The sequence below is a fragment of the Procambarus clarkii genome, chromosome 21 (assembly GCF_040958095.1).
Source record: "Procambarus clarkii isolate CNS0578487 chromosome 21, FALCON_Pclarkii_2.0, whole genome shotgun sequence".
Lineage (NCBI taxonomy): Eukaryota > Metazoa > Arthropoda > Malacostraca > Decapoda > Cambaridae > Procambarus > Procambarus clarkii.
The window spans coordinates 17,899,090-17,918,868 of record NC_091170.1 but is presented as its reverse complement, the minus strand read 5'-3'; the positions used below and the strand labels follow the sequence as shown (position 1 = coordinate 17,918,868).

Genomic DNA, 19,779 nt, shown 5'->3' with positions numbered 1-19,779 from the left:
AATGTCACTATTGGAAGTACGCTTGGCTAGCTCTTCATTATGACCATTCGATGGGACAGTAACATTCAGTAGCACTCAAAAAATGTTCACAAAATAATATAGTAAATTACACAATAAATGTTAAGTAACCCGGCCAAAGCAATTTTCCCTGTCCCCCAGTCCTCCCCACCATTTCCCTTTTTTTTTTTTTTTTTTTTTTTTTTTTTTTTTTTTTTTTTTTTTTTTTTTTTTTTAAAGATTCGCTACCTGGAACAAAAAGGAACAAAAAGTTCCAAGTAACACGGGCTATGGTGAGCCCGTAGTTAACATTATTGCCAACAGCATTTGGTGTTCCCAGGCGGTCACCCATCCAAGTACTAACCAAACCCAACGTTGCTTAACTTCGCTGATCGGACGAGAAGCGGTGTTCTCAACGTGGTATGGCCGTTGGCCACCATTTCCCCCTCACCCATCTCCTCGGCCTTCCAACCATTCCCCACTCCACCGTCCCCTCATCCTCCCCACCATGCCCCACTCCCCTGTCCCTTTGTCCTCCCCGCCATTCTCCATTCCCCCATCCCTGCGTCACTACCATCCCAAACTACCCCGTCCCCTCGTCCTTCCCCACCATCACCCCCTCCCTTGTCCCCTCGTCTTCCCCACCCTCTCTCACTTCAATCCCCTCGTCATCCCCCACCATTCCCCACTCCCTCGTCCGATGCCTTCCAAATGGTCTGAAGTTCCCATCAGAAAATTGGGAACATCAAGTGATCTGATGTTCCCATCACTGAAATAAAAGAAAAACTGTTAAAAAATGAAATGAAAATATATCTAATTATATGTCCGTATTAAGGATAATCCAGCCGATTACCTATCAAGAGGTTTAAAATTAAAACAGCTAATTAAGGCTCAGATGTGGTTTAATGGACCTCCATGGTTGATTAGTGGTCAGTGGCCTGAACAAAAGCCACAAGTCATCGTGACCAATATCATTGCACCCAAGATGGACCCAGAACCTCCTCGATCCTTGGCTATCAATCCTCTTTATTATTCTAGTTTAAGTAAGTTACTAAGAGTAACTGCACATGTATTTGATTTTCTTAATAAGATAGTAATTAGATATCAATTTCCCAGTCCTATTAAATACTGGATGAGTATTAAATGAGTATGAACATTCCAGTCCTGTCAAATACAGGATGAGTATTGAATGAGTATGAACATCTTCCAGATAAACTAACTACGTTTCTGGGCATCTGGTGTGATTCAAATCACCATAATTTACTGAGGTGTGGAGGACGTCTGCTTCATGCAGAGATTAACTTGGAGACTAAAAATCCAATCCTTTTGCCACATCGTCACCAAACTTATAGTTTTACATCACCATCAATATGGCCCTTTACATGGTGGAGTGTTAGACACTCTCACCGACCTTCGACAGAAATTTTGGCTTCCCCAAGGTCGCCAAATTGTCAAATCACTTATTAAGTTTTGTGTAGTCTGTAGAAGATATGATGCTCGAGTGTGTCCTTACCCAGGACCTCCACCACTCTCTAAGGAACGGGTTGGTCACTTCGTCCTTTTGAGACAACAGGTGTTGAGTATACAGGAGCCTTAATGATAACAGACACTCCAGATAAAATTCCGGTGAAAGCCAACATTTGTGTCTTTTCGTGTGCAACCATGCAAGGCGTACACTTAGAAGTAACTTCTGACATGAGTGCAGAAGCATTTATCCAAGCTTTTCGTAGATTTGCTGCACGCAGATCCTACCCCAGATTGATGATTTCAGATAATGGGTCAAATTTTATGGCCGGAGAAGACTGTCTATGAGAGATATGGAACCATCCAGAGGTAGAGTCAGTATTAAAACAAGAGACAATGTCACTGGAAATTTATACCTCCAAGAGACCCTTGGCAAGGTGGTTTTTACGAGTGGATGATGGGAACTGTCAAGAAATGCCTGAAAATAGCCCTACATCGGCAGAAAATTAATCTCACTGAACTGGAAACCCTTGTCACAGAAATTGAGGCACGAATCAACAACAGACCATTGACCTACCTTTCAGATGACTTCTCCCAGAGAGAAGCCCTGAGTCCCTCACACTTAATTCATGGTGGTCTTCTGAGCCCTCTAATATCTCTAGCAGACGAGGATCCAGCTGACCCCTCACATGTTGAAAGGAGCAACTTGGTGGAAAGTTATGAACATCTTTCAAGGATAATAGACAAGAGGAATGAAGTATGGACTCGTGAGTATCTCACCGTTCTGAGAGAATACCATTATGGAGCTTCGAGCCGCTATAATAAAGTTCAACTGAAACCAGGAGGTCTAGTGTTAGTCGACAGTGATGGACCCAGGTCAGAGTGGCCTATAGGCAAGATTGTTGCTGTCCACCCAGATTGTCAAGGTATCCTACGAATAGTAAAGGATTTGTGTCGATGCACTACTACCTGGAAAACATTGGAGAAGTTTGTAGCTCTAGAATTAGCTGAACATGAATGTTCAACAGAGTCAACTTTACCACAAGTTTCAGAAAACAAGGATACTGTTCAACAGAGCACACGACCATCTAGAGTTGCTGCTCAACAGTGTAAATTGAAACTTCTGCAATATTTTAATTCTGAGGAATTGCAGTTAATTTATCATTCGATTTGAGTCGATCATTATGATACAGTTGGGTTGATGTCCAGTAACTCAAAAGTTACAAGTCACTATGACCCTAGACAGTGATCCCACTGACCATTCGAAGTCGTCTTGATCTTGAATGACATCATAAGATTAAATTTATAATTTATTTTACAGGTGTAGTCTTGTGGAACACAGCCTACCCATAAATACCATCTATTCTTGAATATTTTTGAGTTTACAGAATCATTCTGTGACCGAGTAATTTATCCCTTACACGTCATAACGACACAAGTTATAGATTCAATGCAGATTTAGAAATTCTTGTTTTAGATGATGTAACACTTTAATGTTATTATATTTAATTTATGTTCCCATGAAGACTTAGAGTCTTACCTGCTAACGCAAAGTCGGAACATCCGTTACGTGCGTACTGACATACTAACCTTATAATATAATTTCAGGGTAGAGATAGGTATGTCAGTACTCAACAGTGAACTGCGACCCGAAATTCCCCCCCCCCCCTGGAGTTATGTTTTAAATAACCAACAGTTTATTCTCCTTTAGCTACTAATATTAGCATTTACTAACATCATTAATACGTAGAATTAACATAATAAATGTTTCTATAGTAAGGCAATATTTTGTCAGATCCTTCCTAGTCCTCATGCCGTCGGGAGACAGCATCAAGCTGAAACATGAACTCCTCCACGTTTTGTTGGAAATATTATCGAGTCCAGTTAACTGCTTTTTCTTTCTAAGTATTATTCTTTATGAAAGAGTGTAATTATTTCGTTTACCTTTGAGTAATGAACTCGGTCATATAATAAGATTGATTACATCAGTATGTATTACTGCGACGTAAAATAAATACCTGTCAACCCTTCTCGTTTAATTTGTGCATTGTTAATTTAACCTATTGCCTTGTGAGAAGAGGTATTATGATTTAATATATTTATCCGTGACATAAGTACTTGTCATGGTTCCTTACTTCCCTAATTACCAGTTAATATAATACTTTGAGCTCGAGATCACTTTGGAGTGTTCTGCGCATGCGTATCCGAGCAAGGGGGAAGGAGGAGGGAGTCACTCTGTCACGCGCACTCACAGGCTTGCAATGTGGACACCATTACAGAGAGAACAACGTGGTCAAGCAGGCAATACTGGTTTAATTTCTCGTGTCTAGGAGTTTATATTTATCCCGTAAACGGACCTTCTGCATCAGCGAACGTCAAGGACCATCAACGACTCCTACACGAGTCGATCTGGTCTTGATCGAGCAGACACGATCTCGGCGAGCATAATAAGTATAACAGTTCCTATGTTAGTTTTTTAGTGTGCACACATAAATTAATGTGTATGTTGCTCGCCGTTACATAACAAGAAGATCACAAAAACAGTGATGTTAGCAAGAAGACCACAAAGCCCACGTTAGTTTCCCTTGTATTTATGTCCCCACCTTTTCTAATGAATAATGGAATAATTTACTAGCCTAAAATAATTTACTAGCCAGGGAGCCGGACGGCCGAGTGGACAGCATGCTGGATTTGTGATCCTGTGGTCCTGGGTTCGATCTCAGGCGCAGGCAAGAAACAATGGGCAGAGTTTCTTTCACCCAATGCCCCTGTTACCTAGCAGTAAAATAGGTACCTGGGTGTTAGTCAACTGTCACGGGCTGCTTCCTGGGGGTGGAGGCCTGGTCGAGGACCGGGCCGCGGGGACACTAAAAAATGATCCGAAATCATCTCAAGATAACCTCAAGATAGTCATTTTCTATAATTTTATTGTAATTCCAGCGTGGATTGTGAGGACAAGCCGAGATAATCTTCCCCTTCATGCGGTTTCCATTGCCCTGCTATCTCAACAACAACCATGGCAACGAGAATACGTCTACGAGTATTTGAGCTGTGAAATGAACGTTGTGAAGTCTTCTTTACAGCTAAGCCCTCATACTAATTTTTCGTAAATACTTTAGTCACATTCTTAACTGATTTATTTCCATGATTTTAACTTATACATGTGCTATTCATTTCTTATGCATGTATATAATATTTCAATGTGTAATTAGACAAATTTACATTCATTCATTTTCTAACTATTTACTTCAGCTGAAACCAGCGCTGAAATAATACTAGGGATATATTTATCCTTTAATATGTAACCCCCAGATTTATGCGTTAAGTCTACTCTTTAATTAATTGTAGCTACAGTTCATTTAATACTCTTAATACTCTACTAATTTATTCTAGGTCTATAAGCCACTGGTTCTTTGGGTTATTTCACATTAATTTGTTTTCCTTCTTGTTATATAAAAGGAGGTGGTCCTTCAGAGTTATCTTAGTATTCAATTTGTATGATTATTATTAATATTGAGAGTTGGACTTTTCCCACATAAATTTCAATTCAACGTAATGCATAAGTATATTGTATCAAGTATATCGTGTATATAAATATATTGCATATAATGCAATAATACATAATGCATAATAATTCTTGTTATTTAATTATAGTTGTGCAGTAGGTAATGTTATATTATTATGAGACATGGTGTTAAGCACCTTAACTTCTTGTTGTACCTCACAGCGCTGTACAGTGGTGGATGTGTCCTGTTCCACCTGGAGCGTAGGCGATTTGGGCATATCAACTACGCACAATGCGGAATGAAGTTGATCCTGGTGGCACAATATAATTACATTGGAGTCTGTAATTACATTACATTGTAATTACAATGGGGTCTCATGAAAGATTTGCATTTAGTCGTGAAGAAGAGACAAGCAAACCTGGCGCTTGTAGCCTACACCGAAACTATAGAATATGAACCCACATCAGATTCTTTAACTGAGCCTCCTAAAGTGACACAGTCTAGGTAATACGGGTAAAATAATTCATCTAGCATTAACAGATCGAATACTGATTTATCAGTGAGACCTAAGAGTACAACAAGTAATCCTAAAAAACAAAACAGCAAGCATATGCAAGCAGCAAAACCTTCACAACCTGTAGTTGCAGTTTCACCTAAACCGGTGCCCCTTAAACGAGCTGTAGGTCGAGGGTTATGTGTGTTTTGTCATCAAGATCATTCCTCATATAAATGTACAAGTTATCCTAATAGAGACACCCGAGTCAGACGACTCAAGCAGCTACACGGATGTACTAGGTGTCTCAAACCCCATAATGCAACCAGCTGTGAGACCCCATTGAACACATGCAATAGGTGTTGAAGAGGGCAGCATAATGCTGCACTGTGCAAGCATACTAAATCAAAGTACTTAAATCCCAGGTGCGAGATTGAAAATCCACCCAAACACAGTGCTACAAGGTGCAAGCAAATAACAGCATGGTGCTTATCCAGTCAGCCTTTCTAAACCTGCAGTCCATTTGTCAACCCGAGCTGTGACTTCTGCATCTACTACATGAAGGAGATGCTGTCTATTCTGTCAAGAGAATCATACCATTTATCAGTGTCAAGGCTTTCCTGATCGCGTTACTAGGATGAAGCACCTCAAGGAGTTGCACATGTGCAGCAAGTGCCTGATACAACATCTATTATGTTGATCCTTCTATTGATACGGTATCTATATTTTCTTACCTTCACAGCCTTCTCAAAGGGGAAGCTAAGAAGGTCGTAAATAACTTAGCTCTCACAGAAAATAATTATGATGAGGCTATACAACTGTTGGAGTTAAATTACTGCAACAAAGCGTTAAGCATAGCTAATTTATATTATCAATTATTAGATATAAGTTCACCCAGTAACAGACCAGACTCCCTTCAGAACTTCAGATTGGAGGTAGAGTATCTTGTGAAAGCCTTAGCTACTAAAGTTGATGTACCAGATTCCGAATGATAAATTAAGTTGCTTCTCCAGAGAAAACTTCCTTGTAATATTTTAGCAGAAATCTACTCTCACTACAAAACCGAGTTTCTCACTCTCGATCATTCTTTGAGGGATTAAGAATCACGGTTAATAGGCTAAAAACTCATGATAGGATAAAACCTGAGTACAAGCAGCCTTATGCTGAGAATTCAGCCAAAACAAAATCGACTTCGATTAAGTTCAATAAACACAAACCTAAATCTACTCCATTCACTAGAAATAAGAGGGGTAATGAAGGTATTTATTCTGTAACTTCCTCTGAGACTGTAGTTGATGCATTTACTAAGATGACAAATCCTGCAAGAGAGAGAAAGTGTTTGTTCTGTGAACAAGAACATCTCATTTACAAATGTAGTATCTTTCCTAACAGTAATTCTAGGATTAAACATCTGCAAGAATTGCACAGATGGACCAAGTGCATGGGTTCTCATGAACCTAATAATTGTACAGTCACCTTTCGTTTGTGCAACAAGTGCAACAAATGTGCACATCATTCTACCTTGTGTAGAAAGGTTCAATTAAATTCTACGAATCCTCATAAGGTTCTACTAATTCTACATCAGTACAATACTGCAAAGTGCATCAGGAAATTAATGTGCTTGGACCTGATTCGGGTAATTCCACTACATTGCCCACTGCTCAATTAAAGTTAATAAGAAATCTAGAGTTAACACTCGAGGTCTTTTTGACCAAAGTTCACAGAAGACCTTTATTACACAACATTTAGTTGAGCAGTTGAAATTGAAAACTGTCAATCGGGTGAAATTAAATATCTCTGGATTCTTGACAAATAGTGGACCTCGTGGCCAAGTAGTTAAGTTATTGGTACGTCTGGGAGGCTCCACCAGCCCTACGTTACTACCCTTGACCTCTGGGTATGGTTCCTCTGTTGCAGTTGTTAATAAATATATAATAATACGGCCTTGCCTACTAAAAGAGTCTAGAGTAAATAACTCAACTGCTTACTCAACAAAGCAATATACTTAAAGTAAGGGTAACAAAGAACATACAAATATATAAATGGAAATACCGACAACCAGAAATATTAATGCATCAGACTACAATAACACAATATCATTATATAAACACTGATCACTACTTTACAACTTAAATGGGTAGATGGGTATGCACATAATGGTCTAACCAGGAAATTAACTATGTTACTAAACAATAAACAAATACCACAGACTTATCCCATCAACATGTCAACACCAGCCAGCTCTACCCACGTGGCGTCTACAAGGTACCAACTAAAACCCACATGAAACCTCTAGATACTCTGCTATCAGAGAGTAATACTAAAGAACATAATTATAACTAACTTATATGCCTATAACACTGCTAAGGTGTAAAATAAATTAAGTACAATAAATAAACAGGAATAATTACAGGGGTGAATCAGTGGCGCTACCTTGATACACTGCACACATACTGGAACATCTCAAATATGGTCATCCCCCCATAAGACGCCACGGTCTCCCCCCACTGGAATGAACATGCAATAGCATTAACAAAATATTTAACACAGGCACACTACAGCATGCTACATTTATATCAAACATATATATACTGGAACACAACTGGATTCAATGTTTTTTTTAAATAACTGAGGAAAGAAATAATGGACAAACATATTTATCATGATAATCGTTAGAATCAAATATATGGATTCGTAACATCCCTCCCTGTCCTTAAGGAAAAAATTAATTAACTGAAGATTAATTTAATTTTTTGACAACATTAAGAGTATAGCATTGTGTACTCCAACAACACAAAACCAATGTATAAAACAATCAATAAAATTAAACATATGACATAACCAAAAGGTAAAGACATCCTCATGTAAAGAACAATTCACATTAGGGCACTGCAATGGGGAATCCCATGGATAAGGCATCAGCAATTACATTTTGCCTTCCAGGGATATGTCTAATTACTATGTTGAACTCTTGTAAAATCAAAGACCACCTAAGAATTCTTTGGTTCTTACATTTCATGGAGTTAATGAATATCAGGGGATTATGATCTGTGAATATGACAACTTGATTACCTGACAGGTATGTTTCAAACTTCTTACCCGCCATAATCAAACAAAGAGCTTCCTTCTCTACCACAGAATAATTAGTTTGTGCCATATCAAATTTACGAGAGAAATATTATACAGGGTGCTCTAAATCATCTGGTCCTACCTGGAAAAGTACCACACCTGCTCCTAGATCCGAAGCGTCTATGTGCATTATAAGTGGCTTAAACGCATAAATAATAAGTGTTTATAATAATAATAAACGCATAGAATAATAAATGTTTATAATAAATGGCATTATAAACGTGGGAGCCAGTGGCTGAGCGGACAGAACACTGGGCGCGTGATCCTGTGGTCCCAGGTTCGATCCCGGGCGCAGGCGAGAAACAATGAACAGAGTTTTTTCACCCTGATGCTCCTGTTACCTAGCAGTAAATAGGTACTTGGGAGTTAGTCAGCTGTCACGGGCTGTTTCCTGGGGGTGGAGGCCTGGTCGAGGTCTGTGCCGTGGGGACACTAAGCTCCGAAATCATCTCAAGAATCTCAAGATATATCAAATTGTGGACTGGCTAATACAGGTGACGTTGAGAGAAGTCCTTTCAATTTCTGAAAAGAGTTCTGACACTTCTGTGTCCACTTGAACTTTACTTGCTTTCTAAGAAGATTAGTTATGGATGCAGCCACAATGGAAAAATTCTTACAATATCTTCTATAATATGCAAACATCCCAATAAACCTCTGCACAGATTTCTTGCTCGTTAGTACTGGGTGATCCACGATTGTCTGGATCTTGTCTTGCAACGGGACTATCTTACCTTGTCCGACCTCATGTCCCAAGTAAAATATTGTTCCCTTAGCCCAGCTACATTTATTTACATTTACAGTTAGATTAGCATGTCATAATACTGCAAACAATTGTGTCAAACTAGAAATATGGTCTTCCCAACACCTACTAAAAATCACAATATCATCTAAGTATGCTCTATGTTACGAATCTATATATTTGATTCAAACATTCATCATGATAAATATGTATGTCCATTATTTTTCTTTCCTCAGTTATTTAATTAAAACATTGTATCTAGTTATGTTCCAGTATATATATGTTTGATTTAACTGTAGCACGCTGTACTGTGCCTGTATTGAATATTTGTTAATGCTATTGCATGTTCATTCCTGTGGGGGGGGGGGGGGGGGGGGAGACTATGGCGTCTCATGGGGAGATGACCATATTTGGGATGTTCCAGTATGCGTGCAGTGTATCCAGCTAGCGCCACTGATTCACCCCTGTAATTATTTCAGTTTAATGATTGTACTTAATTCCTTATTTACACCTTAGCAGTTTTATAGGCATATAAATTAGTTATAATTATGTTCTTTAGTATTACTCTCTGATAGCAGAGTATCTAGAGGTTTCATGTGGGTTTTAGTTGGTAACTTGTAGACGCCACGCCATGCATGCTCGAGCAACGCAGTCGCAATCTGATCAATGCATTCATCTAGCAAAGATAGTGGGTATACATCAACTACAGTTACCTTGTTTAACTTCCTGTAGTCCACTACTAACCCCCATTTTCCATCTGGGTTTTGGTACCACTAAACACGGTGAACTCCAAGAGCTCTGGCTGGGTCGAATGAAACTATGGTGAAGATAATCAACTTCCTCCTGGATGACACGTCGTTTCTCGGGGTCACTCGATAAGGGTGTAGTCGAAGTGGAGTTATCTCTGTCAGCTGAACATCATGAGTAATGAGAGGTGTCTCAGTGGGGACCTCCCCAAACAAGTTGGAGAACGTCTTCAAAAGGTCCTGGAACTCTGCTCTCTGCTCATCCTGCAAATGACACAACAATTCTTCCCCGGAACTGGAATTAGATAAAAGAGGATTATCATCTTCCCCTACAACAATTGTCTCCTCAGGGTTTACCTCCTCAGTAACACAACAAGCCACAATACTGGGCCTACAATAATCATTCAAACGATTCACATGCACAATCATTGATTAACGGGTATGTTTGGGATTACAGACTTTATAGGTAAGTTCACCGAGACGTTTTACCACTCGATAAGGTCCTCCAAATTTGTGTGACATAAAAGTTCTCATACGAGGCTTCAAGACCATTACTAAATCTCCTGATTCAAAAACTCTGAGTTTGGCCTTGAACCGCTTATCATGCCGCTCCTTCATTACCTGTTGTGCCTCGCCCAGATGTCGTAACGCCAACTCCTTCGTTCTAGACAGCTTGCTCTTCACATCCTTCAGGTATCTCTCACTCTGCCTAGCTGTTACATCTCCCAACATTTTCTCCTGCAACATTTTTAAGGGTCCCCTCACCTGATGTCCAAACACAAGATCAAATGGGGAGCAGCCGAGGGCAGTGTGCAACCCGTCCCTGGCAGCAAATAGTACAAATGGTAAATTGTCATCCCAATGTCTGGGTGAATCTTCCCCGGTTGTTTTTAACATCTGTTTGAGGGTTTGATGGAACCGCTCGATCCCCCCTTGACTCTGAGGATGGTAATGACTAGAAAAGTTATGTTGAATTCCAAAGTGTTACGGACCCGAATCCAGCGTCCGAGCCTGGAGCAGTGACGACCACGCCATCTGTGGGTCAGCTCCTGAAACCCCCTCCAAATGGACGACGACACCTGGTGAGGACGACGTGTACTGGCCACAAGGGCTAGTTCCCAGTCCTGATTAGCTCGTAACACAACCGCTGCTGACCTCTGGTGAGGTGGAGCTTAGACAGCAACGCCATCTATGGAATGGATACGTCGGGCGTTTGTGTCTAAGCCTGTAAGTGAGGTGCTTTTGTGTGTCCCTGTTACTGATGACGTGTCTGATTACAGAGTCGACCTGGGACTGCTGTAATGGAAGTTGAGTCAGTCTACCCAAGGCAGCCGTCTCGTCACCAAGTGTTTGCTGCAGCAGCTGTGAGTCGCCCCCCGGATGAACACTGTGGTGTTACCCTGCCTGTGAAGCGGCAGTTGAAGGATTGTCATACCCGGGACTGACTGGTGGAGACGCTTAACCACTGGGATGTTGTGGAAAGGAGAGTGATCTGTGGTATCACACGAGGCTCCTGACTAGGGCGCGACCCTAGTATCGCTCGTGAAGTGGCCTAACCAGCGTCGCTGATTTGGAACCTGCCAGCTATCTGCTGGACTTGTGGTTGACGGCCTCCACGACGGTGCCCCCAGTGGAACTGTGTTTTGGCTGGCCTGTGGCCGGGGTAGACTCAAGATTCTCGAAGGATTCGTCGTGAGGCCACGAGAGCACCAAGAGCTTGGCACCGTGAACGTCCAGGGTCTTCAGAGGAAGACTACATCGTGTATTATAGTGTTTATACCCCACCCCCCCGTGTAATCGTTTATATCTTATTTATTGGTGACGGTGATAATTATATTATATTAAGTTTTGACTTTATTTCCCTTCCCCTTTAATTTACTTGTGTTACGGATCACATCCCTTGAAAGCCACTACTGGCTTGGGGCCGGATACCCTTCCTCTAACAACATCAGAGTAAGAACCCTGTTGCAACCCGAGAGGGCCGTAACACAAAGGAACTACAAGGTTGTGGAACAAAAATTGCTCCCATTATCAGTTTGAGTGATACGGAGGCATACCAAATAATGAAAAAAAAAAACGTTCCAAGTGCTTTATGAGTGCAGAAGCCCCAATATTACGCAAGGCATATGCTTCAGGGAACCTGGTGGTCATACATAGGATAGTAAACATAAACATATTTCCTGATTTAGTTCGAGGTAATGGACCGACACAATTCAACACCACGTGTGTAAAAGGCTCCTCTGGCACTACAATTGGGTGTAAGGGTGCTCGTGGAACAGTCGGATTAGGTTTACCAACAGCTTGACATACCACACAATTGTGACAATATCTGACCACATCCTTTTTGAGTTTTTGCCAATAGAAAAACTTATATATTTTATGATACATATTGGAAATCCCTTGGTGACCTCCCATAAGGTCATCATGGGCAGCTTGCAATACCTGCTCCCTATACTCCTTGGGTACGACGAGCTGGGTCCTAGACTCACAATCATCTGCTAAGAGAGTTCCTGGTGGTCTCCATCGTCTCATCAAACATCGATCATTGAAGAAGCAACCCGTGCTCTCATCCAAGGTATCAATAGTGTCAGCTGCTTCTGTATAACATTCAGCAAGACTGGGATCAGTACTCTGCAACTCAGTCAAGGTCTGGGACTCAACAGCTGGAGCGAGCGGCAAGGAACTGGTACCTGGGGCACCTCTTCCAGACCATCCTCTGGGTCAGAATAAATTAGGGCTTTGGCACCAGCCTCACTCTCGACATCAACGTGAGCTAAGAGTGTATTTTCAAGGTCCACCTCCCAGTCTGAAGGGGTCCTGGCCTCGAGAACATCCACCTTGGAAGTCACAGGATTTACCTCACCCTGCTTACCCACGGATCTGGTCACAACACAGACTGGATAGATGACACCATCATCCGCATCCGGTTGAGCCAGCACACAACTAGGGTTAGTAAACATGATAGGACACTCTGTCCCACTAACTTGACACTTGTTAAAATCATTACCCACAATAACATCAACACCAGGGATGGTCAACTGCTCACTAACTGCTACAGTGCACCAACCCGGTGTAACAGTTGACTTCAGGTGAATTTTAACTAATGGTACACGCTGGATATGACCTCCAATACCTTGCAATAATACTACTACACCAGTGTCTTCTGTGCTAACATCAGCAAGAACACGGTGAGAGATTAGAGATTGGGAAGCACCAGTGTTCCTCAATAACTGCACTGGCTTCCAGCTTCCACTGGTACAAAGTAAGGTACCCGACTATAGGTACGGTTTAAAGTTAGTCATCCAATTGGGCATGACTGGAACAACATTAGAATTAATTGCTTGCAACCCCCGTCTCATAATCAGACCGGTAGGTCTCACCTCAGGGTGCAAGGAATAACAGGAATTAACCACATGACCTCTTCTGCAATGCGTGCAATATTTGCCAGTGGTCGAAACAACCGAACCCACTGCAGGTTTAGACACTACATTATTTGAGGGTGACAACCTTGTCTGTTGTTTCTCTATCTTTGGCTTTACAGGAAAAGAGTTCAGGGGAGTAGGTGAGTTTGCTGGTCTGGCCTGGAAAACATGAGATTTAGGAACATGATAATTACTCTCAGAATTATAAGTATTTGATTGTGCTCGAAAAGGCACCTTAGTGAGTAATTCGTGTTCGTCTGCTAGCGTGGCTAGTTTCATAATGTCATTGGTCTGTTTATGTTCAGCTATAAACAAGGCTAATTTATCTGGTAGACAACCTAAAATCTCCTGTCACAATGAGGTTTCTCAAAGTTTCAAAATCTGTAATGGAAAGTGCTTTTACCCATCTATCAATTATGATTAGTTTTTGTCGGAAAATCCGACACCATTTAATATATCATACAGATAATAGCTGTGTTGTATAAACAAGTTACCCATAGAAAACGTAACTTGTAGTGGAATTACCGTCTATAGAAAACGGGATATCATCACCACATACTATTATAATTCACCAGCTATTCTGCTGGGAATTATTCTTAAATACATTAGTCTTTAGACTTTACCATCATAAAAACATCTTATATAAATTAACTTAATTATCAATATTAAAGTAGAGTAAATGTGACCCTTCTATCACTTTCTGAAATGTGGACAATGTAAGCCAGGCGTCAGAGTGAGGAGGAGGGCAGCCATTGTTGTTTATATTGAGACCAGAGGCTCACACGGGAGCAAATTCGGCTCCTGTTAAATTTACTTGGACGTAGTGTTATGGAAACCAAAGGTGTACCATTGTCAACACGCTGTCTACAAATTCAAGTTAAGTGTCTATCCGAAACCCGTTTATCATTCATTTATGGCCATTAATGTCAGGATATAGGGTGATCCGGTTAGATCACGTGGAAGCCTCAAACTAAAGGTAATTAAGCCAGGTCTTCAATGTTCCATGTACAGTTTCTCTGATATAGCTTGTCATATATAGGTTTCTGGCTTCACAGTTAGCGCCCTTTTGACAGGTCAAGACGAGGAAGGAAGATTTTGTGCACCAGTTACTGGGTGCTCTTTAAGACATAACTGTAACATGCTCGTGTCCGAAGCTAGACACAAATACAACAAAATTACTAAGGATGGTAACAGAGTCCATTTCATGTGGTCTCCATCTCATGTTGGCCTCCGAATGCATGATAGAGCTGATAAGTTAGCCAAAGAATCTGCCTTTAAAGGAGCCGTTGAGTGTAACCTTGGATTGTCAATGAGCAATCTGAGAGCAGCTGTACACCGAGAACTTCAACAAGATCTTGTAGATCTGAGGCAAAGTGAAATTGACACCAGTAATTCCATCTATCATCATACTATCATGCAAGAGGAGCCACACATCTATGGATCATCCAATAAAATCAGCAGACTTCTAGATGTTACTACTGCTCGGCTTAGACTCGGTTACAAGTATCTCTGGGAATTCTCATTATCTGCTGATGTAGACCTGACCAAATGTAAACTGTGTCAACAAAATTATTCGCACACCCTCCGTCACTATGTGATGGAGTGCGAAAAGATACGTGAATTTAGAGACAATTCTATAACCAATGTTCCAGCGATGTGTCAATATTTCATTCAAAATGATCTGCTACCAGAAATTTTAGCCAAATATCCCCAGTTTGCTAACTGTAGGTAGTAACTAAGTGATTGTAACCTATCCACCGCTGCCCACTGGATGGGGGGCGGTGTGCAGGACAAACATATAAATTTTGACACTAGCTCTCCACATATGTCAGTTGCTTAATTTAGAACCTGTACTTGAGGTCGATCTCGAACCCATTGTTGATGTGATGACTTATATTGAATTTTGTAACTAGCTCATCAAGATTGTAACTTGCTTAGCTAAATGAATTGTGGGGTTCAGTCCCTGAGCCCATTATGTGCCTCTGTAACCCTTTCCACTACCGCCCACAAGATGGGTATGGGGTGCATAATAAATGAACTAAACTAAACTAGTTACTGGGTGATATGGAAGCTACCTCAAAGAGGATAATTTGGTGTCTACACCCTAGTTATACCTGGTGGACTAACCTGCTGTACTATAAGATAAGGAACCTTTTCAATGTATGTAGTTAATACTGTAGTTTGATTGGCTGCATATATATTAATTTAATAACCCCCCCTAATGTGTAGAGGATCGATTTGTGAGATTATGAGATTATTGCAGAAATACAGTCCACTTATCATTATACAAATCGCTATCGAAGTATATAAATTAACGTAAATATAAATTCATATAAATTAAATAAATATAAATCTCACAGGTCGGTTCCCACATTATTTGGTCTTCTTCGAACCGGATGACGGATTATTTGATCCTTTGAACCCACATTTGGTCATCTTAGTACCGGATGAACCAGTTAACCAGTGGATTCATTAAATATACTAGTGCAGTGTTATTTAAACAAAGCCAGCCAGTCATAGACAGCGGCGTTGCCTCGTGGGAGCTCAGGAGCCTCCCTCAGCCCAGTTCAGCTTCGTCAGCGGTTTCATGCACACCCACAGATATTTGGTGGCGTGTTATTTCGTGAAATGACAGCGCTAATATAGAAGCCAGCCTAATTAGTGACTGTGTCTTCGCGATATTGTTCACGGATTTCGTGGTGTTACATTTCGCGAGAGATTATCCACGAATTTTGTGGACTTTATTTCGCGAGGTCACTAATAATATTTAATACTTCTAGATAATATTAGAAGTTTCATAGAGGCTAATTAAGAGGCTATTATCAATAATTGTGTATATTATTTCTCCAAAATAGAGAATTATTTAATATATATTGCACTAGTGTTCACAATATAATAATTACTAATTGCCAACCCACAACAGGGTAGGATATGACTAGTTGAACTATTATTGCTCATCCTAGTCCTATTATTACCATAGTCAGTTGTACTATATTGATCAACCTAACACCATTAATGAATGGTGTAGACCCTATTTTGGGTGTAATTTTTATCAACTCGAATTGAGTTGTATATATAATAAATTACTTATGATCATTACACCTTTGAGTGATTAATTAGTGTCTCTACCATCCTAGGGTGATATAGAAGAGCTAACCTAAAGGTACTTCCAGTGACACTGGTTTATCACTCAAATCATTAGTGTGTATGATTGTGTATATATAATGTGTATTAATTTTAAGTGCTAACCTCTAGTAGAGGTAGGATTATTGCCTAGTGAGTGCAGAATTTACCCTAGGCTATCATTAGAGTTTGTTCAGTATTATGAGCAGCCCAAGTACAAGTCCCACAAGGCTTCACCAACGAGCCAGTATGGATAATGCAGGGAGAATGAAAAGAACCCTTGCAGGTCTTAAAGGCCACTTAACAAGACAGATCAAGAAATGTGAAGATTTGTCACAACAATCAACAGTTGATTATGCTGACCTGGAAAGCTATTATCAAGCAGCTGCAGGTAAATTTGAGCAAATCAAATGTCAAATAGCAACATATGTGGCTGAACTTGCCAACACCAATTTATCAGAAACAGAAATAGACGACATTATGGTTGATCTTGCGAATTATGAAGATCACACTCAGGCCACGTTACAGCCTTATGTCAAATTAATTGCCCAAAACAAGGCAACAGCAACAGCAACAACAACAACAGTTGCATCTAATACGAGTCAAGCAGAAGCTCGACTCCCTCCAATTAATTTACCCACTTTCTCAGGAAAAGATGAGGAAGATTGGGACGAATTTTGGAACAAATTCGTTGACCTTGTAGACTCAAAACAATCTTTACCAAAGAGTAGTAAATTCTCTTATTTGCAAGGCCAATTATCAGGTGAGGCTAAAACAGTAGTATCCCATCTGAGATTAACTAATGACGGCTATGATCTGGCAGTAAAACTCCTCAAGGATAATTATGCTGATCCAGAAGTAAGAACATCACATTTAGTTCATGAGCTGTTGCATTTAACCCCACCGGAGGCTTCAGCTGATTCACTCCAAGTCTTCAAGCTGGAGGTAGAATCATTGATCAATGCCCTCAGCCTGACAGCAGATACAAACGGGGCTGAGTGGGTCTTGAAAATAATTGTCCAGGAGAAAATACCTAGGGACATATTGAGACAAATGAGTGCTCATTACAATAAAAGCATCTTATCCATGAATGAAATATCTGAAGGTTTAAAGTCAGTAGTTCATCAATTACGAACACATGACAAATTAAAACCACCAAGTAAACCCTCAGAAACCAATAATAGTAAACCACAGAGTACCAAAGGTACTCCAAATCAATCTAGACAATATAATTCAACACCAAAGTGGAACAGTAGCAGTGTGGGCGTATATGCAGTGGGACCCTCCAAGCCTATAGTTACTGTGTCACCCAAGAACGTGACACCAAAGGGTACTGGAAGCTATGGAACATGTTTGTTCTGCAATGAGAAACATTCAATGTACCACTGCTCTAATTATCCTGATAGTGACGCCCGTGTTGAGCGACTCAAAGATTTGCAACATTGCACGAGGTGCCTCAGGAAACATAACATCAACGACTGTGATACCCAATTACACACCTGTAATAGGTGTAACAAAGGTCGACACCATGCAGCATTGTGCAGAGACACCAAAACAACGTCTCCAAACCCCAAGGTGGAAGATAGCATTCCCACCACAGTACAGTACTGCAAGGTGCAACAAACAAACAGTGTCCAATCGGCAAAGTCTAAAGGTAATACGACTTTGCCTACTGCCCAAATTACCATCCTGAATAAGAGGGCCAAGGTCCATACCCGTGGGTTGTTTGACCAAGGATCCCAGAGAACATATATCACTAAAAAGCTGGCAGATGAACTACAATTAAGGCCTGTAGCCCAGACGTCATTCAACATCTCAGGGTTTGTAACAGATGCAGGACCTCAAGTCTACCAGGTGGTACAACCATCAGTACGCTTAGGCAGGTACGTCTGTCGAGTACAAGCCATTGTGGTGGACAAAATACCAGTAGACCTACAAGTTCAAGGTCTGAGAGCAACAGCCAAATTCCTGAGAAATAGAGGAATAAAATTGGCAGATAATATTAAGTCTGATCACCTCACCGACTTCGGTCTCCTTGTAGGGACAGACTATTGCCATCGATTCATTGGTAGCCCTACTAAATATCAGGGTATAACCATGTTAAACTCTGCAGGAGGTAAATTACTCTCAGGCCCAGTATCAAGCCTGAGGAGACCTATGCCTGCAGATAAACAATACCAGTAGAAATCTAAATTTGTCAGCTGATTATATTTCTCCAGTAGCATTATACTAAGGAGATTACAGCTGACTATACCAACAGAGGTTGATGTTAGTATCATCATTTGAAGCTGGAGATGAGTTCATGAGGCCTCAGTGGCAAATCAGTGAACAGTAGCCTAAAACAGCTACAAGTCACTGCGACCAATGTCACTGAACCCACTGCAGTCTCAGAACCATACTTTACTTTAATGATGAGCTATTCAATCTTCTGAATCAATTAACTAAATTAAACCCTAATAAATCTGATGACTGATTTGATACATTTATTATTTAATCAAGATGTATTCCATGGGCCTCAGTGTTTATATATCAGTGACCAGTTACCTGAAGAAACTTCAAGTTATATCTGATGTCACTGATCTCATTGCAGTCCCTGAATCATACTTGACTGTAGTACTTGATCACATCCAGTCTTCTGGGTTAAATAATAAGTAATTAGGCTTGAATATTAGCCTTTCAAGAGTTGACAGGGAAATGAAATCGCATTAGACTTCTAACCCCTACAACTCTAGTACGGGACATCCGTCCTGTACGAACAGACACACAAATGTGTGATTACTAACTACTAGCATCAAATTAATCTAATAATTCGAGGGAGGAGTATCGGTGTTCGTCTGTTCTAATTAGGACTTCGACCCGTGAGCAGCCCCCTGGGGAATTATGTCGGAAAATCCGACACCATTTAATATATCATACAGATAATAGCTGTGTTGTATAAACAAGTTACCCATAGAAAACGTAACTTGTAGTGGAATTACCGTCTATAGAAAACGGGATATCATCACCACATACTATTATAATTCACCAGCTATTCTGCTGGGAATTATTCTTAAATACATTAGTCTTTGGACTTTACCATCATAAAAACATCTTATATAAATTAACTTAATTATCAATATTAAAGTAGAGTAAATGTGACCCTTCTATCACTTTCTGAAAT

The 19,779-nt window shown here is 40.4% G+C and overlaps 1 protein-coding gene and 1 non-coding gene across 2 annotated transcripts; one reads left to right on the top strand and one right to left on the bottom strand.

Annotated features, from left to right (window-relative positions):
• Positions 1–312: 312 nt before the first annotated feature.
• LOC138367325 (5S ribosomal RNA) lies at positions 313–431 on the bottom strand. Its single transcript, XR_011229308.1, has one exon. It is a non-coding gene; the product is annotated as a 5S ribosomal RNA (ribosomal RNA).
• A 1,487-nt stretch (positions 432–1,918) lies between these two features.
• Positions 1,919–2,635, top strand: LOC138367123 (uncharacterized). The gene has a single exon (XM_069328527.1). It carries the CDS (start codon positions 1,919–1,921, stop codon positions 2,633–2,635), a length of 717 nt encoding a protein of 238 aa, XP_069184628.1.
• The last annotated feature ends 17,144 nt before the right edge of the window (positions 2,636–19,779 follow it).